The following is a 6,305-nucleotide window of genomic DNA, read 5'->3' as shown; positions in this document are numbered from 1 at the left end:
CTGAGGTTGCTACTGTGCCACATTCTGGATCCTTATATCTACCTCATTCATTGACGTAACTTCTTGTTCCAATCCAGTGGTCCGATTCAGGGATGGTAATCAAAGGGGTTTCTCCTGCTGCAACTTAGCTTTCAAATAAGTCTCCCCTCCCTGAAATATTACAGTGTTCAAAGCTCAGACTCCAGCTCATCAATTCCGAGCCAGAGTTCCTCGAGCAATCAAAGCTTGTTACACATCTTGTCACTGAACCTAAACGGGGTCCACCAACCCACACTTCATCCAAGTGCAGCACATTGCCTGACCCTGTGTCTCTGTTTTGTTTAACCGACATTCAATTGGCTTATTATGTTTTCAAGTGGTATTCAGTTCGTTAATCTATAATTTCTCATATTTACATTTTAATCCTAAAGCAATTTGAACATGTATTTCAATTAACAGTTGCTTGCCAGCTAATGAAGATAATTTTCCGCTACTGTGGGATAATTCCTCCATCCTGCCTCAAATCCTCACAATGTTTCTTCATCTCCACCCCAATCAGTTGCTTCCTGTTTCTCCATGTCTCTTCTTGAATCCTGAAATCACCTCAGGACCGCCACTGCTGGATTCGGTGATGGTCAGTTCTGCTCCTGTTGCTGCTCCAACTGAGTTCGATCTTGGTCTCACCCCTCATGATTTGATTGGGACGTTCTGCTGGCACTGGCCCACCCCAGGTTCGCTCTGGTAAGCTTCTCAAACATATCACAATTCGGTAGCACTTCACCACTGAACTCCGTGCTTGTGGCGCTGTCCTTTTTGAAACAAAACTGACTCCAGAAGTGTTAGGAAATTCAGCAGAAGAAAATTAATACTTTTCCTTACACACTGTATTTTCCATTACATATGTAATTCCGGGTGGTCAATGCTTGGAATGTTTAGAACATTGCATTTTACAAAGCATAATTTCTAAACCCACACTTGCCGGATGTCAAATGTAATTGCAACGTCACTGATAAAAAAAACAATCTCAAACCATTTTTCAACAATCACACATTTGCAGTTGCAGCAGAGAGTCAGCAATCTGAAGAAAGGATGAGAACAAAAACGGTGCTTCTGTGCCTGATTTTCTGGACCACTGGTCGGACAGGTGTCAACTTGTTTTGTTCATTTTTTTCAGCTTCCCTTTTATTCTCAGCTGCGGACGAAGTAGTTGCCACGTTCATCTAGCCATTTGTAGTTTGACCATGCTTTCACCTTTATATCTTATGTAATGCTCTTAATTTGTGTTTGATTATATTTCTGCTAGCTGCGGACCACACTTCATTCACTGTGTCTCAAGCACCTGAAGAAGCGAAAGTTCTCAGAGGAGAGAGTACCACCTTCTACTGCATATTTCCTCTCTCGAACGACCAAACCTGGGTACGGGTGTTATGGTGGAAACATGCCGAGAATGAATACTTGCGTACAAGCACAGACAAGAGAAAGAGGTTTGGGATGGCAAGTAGAGCAAGCGGTTTCCTTCAGCTGCTGGGTGTGACAATCCAAGACGCTGGAATCTATCACTGCACCGTGATCCGCCAGGGAGAAGTTAAAGGCAATGGAACCGGATCGCGTTTAACTGTGTACGGTTAGTTTGAAATATAGGAGAAAAAGACATGCGGCATTATATTAATCAGTGATGTGAAGTGACTATTCAGTGCATTTTTCTCAGCAATATAATATCTATTAATGTATTTTTCAGCATGTTAGTTGTAAATCCAAGCTTTTTGTATTCAACTGTAATTAGATAAAGAATATCTAAGGCGATGATAGTGTGAGGATTTGGATGCAAGTGTGGCAGCTGACTTTTGACTGATTCACTCAATAATGGAAATGTTGACATGCAATTAATATAACATAGACAGACTTATTGCTGAAATCTCCTGATATTCAAATGAACAAAGTATATTGCATAAATTGTGATGGTCTGATAGAGAACTATGCCGACACAGTTAAACCACTTCACGAAGAACGTGCAAATCACTGATCATTTAATGCACAAAGGCTTGGCTCAACAACTTGCTCACCGAGGCTTACGCCTTTGTAAACTAAACGTTGGGTAGCAAATTGTTGCCTCTCATGCAGTGAGTAATTTTAAGCCTTAAACTTTACAACCTAATAAAATTGACAATATGCCATTTATTTCTAACGTGCGCTATACATGAGGTGTGACAATTAAAATGATAAGAGTTTAGAATTAATAAGACCTATTGTGAAAGTATAAAGCGAACGAAAATGAGAAGTTAAATGCTTTTGTTTCTCAATATTGTGCCGTAATGACTTTTTTATTCTGTGATTTGCAGCAGCCCCAACACCCACGATCACTGGCTCCAGGCTATCCGAAGGGAATTCCTCCACTTCTTTAACACTAAAGTGTGAAACGGCTGCATTTTATCCGGAAAATTTCTCCCTTACATGGTATAAAAATGGCGTTGAAACTGCATTAAGAACCAATACTAGTAAAATAAAGAACACCGAGGGACTGTATGAAGTTTCCAGTTTTTTGGTTGAGACAGGACCTGTCCTGAGCGGCACCAATTATAGCTGTTCGGTATCTCATGTCTCACTGAGGTCACCAACTGTTATCACCTATACATTTTATGAATCTAACCAAGGTATGAAAGTTAAAACATAAGAAGGAGACACATGCACTATTCAGTTCATAGATACACTATACGTAATGTTATGATGAAGATATGTTGAGGAGGTATCGGTGTTGGACTGGGGTGTACAAAGTTAAAAATCGCACAACACCAGGTTGTAGTCCAAAAGGTTTATTTGGAAGTACTAGCTTTCATAACGCTGCTCCTTCGTCAGGGAGCTAGTGGGGCAGGACCATAAGACACAGAATTCATAGCACAAGGTCATAGTGTCATGCACGGTGGCACAGTCGTTAGCACTGCTGCCTCAGCACCAGAGACCTGGGTTCAATTCCCGCCTCAGACGACTGACTGTGTGGAGTTTGCACATTCTCCCCGTGTCTGTGTGGGTTTCCTCTGGGTGCTCCGGTTTTCTCCCACAGTCCAAAGATGTGCAGGTTCGGTGAATTGGCCATGCTAAATTTCCCCTTAGTGTTAGGTAAGGGGCAAATGTAGGGTATGGGTGGGTTGCGCTTCGTGGGTCGGTGTGGACTTGTTGCGCCGAAGGGCCTGTTTCCACACTGTAATCCAATCTGATGTGATACACTGAATATTGAATATAGCGTATCAGTTGCATAATACTATGATCTTGTGCTCTAAATTCTGTGTTGCATGCTACTGCCTCACTACCTACCTGCCAAAAGAGCAGCGCTCTAAAAGCTAGTACTTCCAAATAAAACTGTTGGGCTATAATCTGGTGTTGGTTGCTTTTTAATTATGTCTGTGGAAGGATCGTGGAAAATATTGTTAAAATACATTAAATCTGTATTTTTGCAATAGAATTCAATCTGGGCATAACGAAAATGATGTTTTGCCAGATATTGAAATTTGCTTGGTTCAACCAAATTCCTTTTGTTGCTGATGCAGCAATAGTAAACAAAGTTTCTACTTCTTACTCTATTATTTTGTCCATGTTTTCTTTCTTGTATCAGGACGATCGGCAACAGCTATAGGGATGAATCTGTGAAATGACCTTTCGGAATTTAAGTTCCACTACTGCCCCAAATGCTTTCCATGAACAAGTCTGAAATTAATCGCCTGCTTAACTTCAACTGCCAAGTTCTGAAAATGTTTAACGGGGATGTGATTGATGTATTTCTATTTAAACTGTGCCCAAAACTCGTTGCAGTATGCTCTGTTCAATGCATTGTGTTTTTCAACAAGTTTCAGTGAGGAGATCGACCAGCTACATTTTGTGCCCAATTCTTTTATGAGATATAGACATCGCTGGCAAGACCAGCACTTATTGCACATCCCTATGTGGTCTTCAATTGAGTGATACATTAGTTCGTTTATGTGGGTAAACAAACACATTGCTGTTAACATCTGCTTGGCTCCAATGTTGGCCGATTATCTCAAGTTGGCTAGACAGCTGACTAGTAGTGTTCAGGGACCAAAGCAGCTTGGGCTCAATTCTCACACTAGCTAAGATTACTAGTATAGGGCTCTCCTTCTTAATCTCTCTCCCTGCCTGAGGCGTAGTGACCCTCAGCTGAAAACATCTCCAATCATTTCTCACCAGTGATAGGAAAACCCTACAATCTGATAAGACGATGGTGACTTTGTCTAGCGGCAATGTCATCCTGGTGCTGGTAAGACGAGTTAAGATAGTAGAAGGCGATTTGTAATCGATTGCTGCATTTTACAATTTTTGCAGTCAAGGAGGAAATACTGCTCAAAAATCTTCAAGTTTCCTTCCACTGTGAGGATTTCTAAGAACAAGTGCAAACCGTTTGCTTATGGGATATTGATTCGTCTCACATTTTAAACTCTTAAACCATAGGCCACTTCCAAATGAGTCAAGGAAATTTCACCTTTTCGAGAAAGAATTTATTTTGCATAGCTTGGCTTCAAATATTAAGTTGAATTTATTCATTTTTACTGTAGTTAACTAAAGCGAGGTTGGTGAAACCACCAGCTTAAACAATCAAACGTGCAGAAGATTACTTTTCGCTCAGGTTCCACCACATTTTTTATTCATTTATGTGATTCAGGTGTCACTGAATGAGCCTTAATATTCATCTCTAATTTCCTTTTAGAAGATGGTGGTGAGCTGCCTTCTTGAACCACTGCAATGAATTTGTTTTAGGACACCCACTTAGCCGTTAGGAAGGGAGTTCCTAGTGATCTACATTTTTACTAATGATCTTGCAGATAATATTCAGAAGTCACATTATCATTGGATTCTCATTCGTGCGGTGGCTGGTAGTGCGTTCCTTATTATTGTAATTGGAGTGTGCTGTCAGCTGAAGAATACTAAAGGTAAGATCTACTTTAAGCCTTTGATGTTATAACAAGCATCAGAATTAGGTAACAGAGGAGAAAGTGAAAGCGATTAAGAATTGAAATTGTTTAAATTTTGTTTTGGGAGAGATGTTGGAGGGCAGGCAAGGATATTTAAAATGCGCTTACAATAGAAAGCTTTTACATTTGTAATCAAAATGGAAATAATTGCGTAGATTTGCTTTGAAAAAAACATCACGTTTGCGATATAATAAATGCCAGGTACATGAATAAATCACTTTCCAAATTGAAATTTACAGCCAGAATTAGTTTCAATGTGCAATTCTGATGAGGGTATATCTTGCAGTGTGTATTTTAGAAATTGTTGCAAAAGTTGACTATAAACCCAAAAGGCAAAACATCATGGCTAATCCTCAATCTTAAATACAATGTCCTGCCGTACTACTGTGTGCTGGATTTATGCAGTTTTCAAAAAGTAAACGTCAAACCAAAAATCAAATACTTGCTGACCATTATAAAACTTATTAGTAAATAACTTTCCTCACATTGCAAACTTAAAAATTTCGGCATTTTTCTGACTTTGACGTTGCAATCTCCGACGTTAAATCTGTGTAACGGTTTATTTTTCCATTACAATTTATTTGTTTCCAGGTAAAGAGGACGCTGTAGCTGGAGCAAACCACGGTGGGGAGATGGTATGTCTATTCGTTAATGTCGAAATACCTGCATCAAAAAAAAATGCTATAATGGAATGTTCAACCCACAACTATGTCAGGACAGTTTAACACAGTTTCGTAAAAAATATTTGCCAAGTCTCACTAAGATAATCATGTCCGGTATGTAAGTTATTTAAAACTGAAATTGCTGGATAAACGTAACAGGTCTGGTAGCATCTGTGGTGAAAAAAAAGAGCATGTTTCCAGTCCAGTGACTCTTCTTCAGAACACTTTTAATTTATTTTATGGATGTTTATTTGCTACTTAGGGTTTTGCTGGGAATATAACTGACACGTTATTAGAGATTAAAGATGCTCATTGCACTGAAAATATTTTTAAATGGCAAATTCCTCTATACTTGGGAATTGAAAAGAAATTTTAAGTTGTACCATTTTGTTTGATGTAAACATTCCCAAAGCACTCACGTTGTATCAACGTTGATGGGTTTACTTATTTGTTGCAGCGTCCAGACTACATCACATATGTTTCACGATCAAAGTGTTATAATTTGCACAAGATAACTGCTAAGTATAATAGACTTGCCAATCAAAAAATATTTTTATTTGTCACCAATGTCGGGAGTAGATTCTGAGGTCATGCATTACGCTGTGCTGGATTTGAACAGAAAAACGAAAACTCCAAGGCTCAAACTTGAAAAGATGAGAACTGTGTATATTTAGGTAGATCTGAG

General features: G+C 39.2%; 1 protein-coding gene across 1 annotated transcript in view; it reads left to right on the top strand.

The window, feature by feature from the left end:
- The window catches only part of LOC122558633 (tyrosine-protein phosphatase non-receptor type substrate 1-like), a 6,581-nt gene extending 898 nt beyond the window's left edge, over positions 1–5,683 (top strand). Inside the window, exons 2-6 of the mRNA XM_043707431.1 lie at positions 1,037–1,123; positions 1,283–1,603; positions 2,319–2,630; positions 4,809–4,916; positions 5,550–5,683. Of these exons, the coding sequence (XP_043563366.1) occupies positions 1,037–1,123; positions 1,283–1,603; positions 2,319–2,630; positions 4,809–4,916; positions 5,550–5,683 (962 nt within the window). The remainder of the gene's footprint in view (positions 1–1,036; positions 1,124–1,282; positions 1,604–2,318; positions 2,631–4,808; positions 4,917–5,549) is intronic.
- Positions 5,684–6,305: the final 622 nt, after the last annotated feature.

The sequence above is a fragment of the Chiloscyllium plagiosum genome, chromosome 17 (genome assembly GCF_004010195.1).
Source record: "Chiloscyllium plagiosum isolate BGI_BamShark_2017 chromosome 17, ASM401019v2, whole genome shotgun sequence".
Lineage (NCBI taxonomy): Eukaryota > Metazoa > Chordata > Chondrichthyes > Orectolobiformes > Hemiscylliidae > Chiloscyllium > Chiloscyllium plagiosum.
The sequence above is the reverse complement of the archived record's forward strand: the minus strand, read 5'-3'. Positions and strand labels throughout refer to the sequence as shown.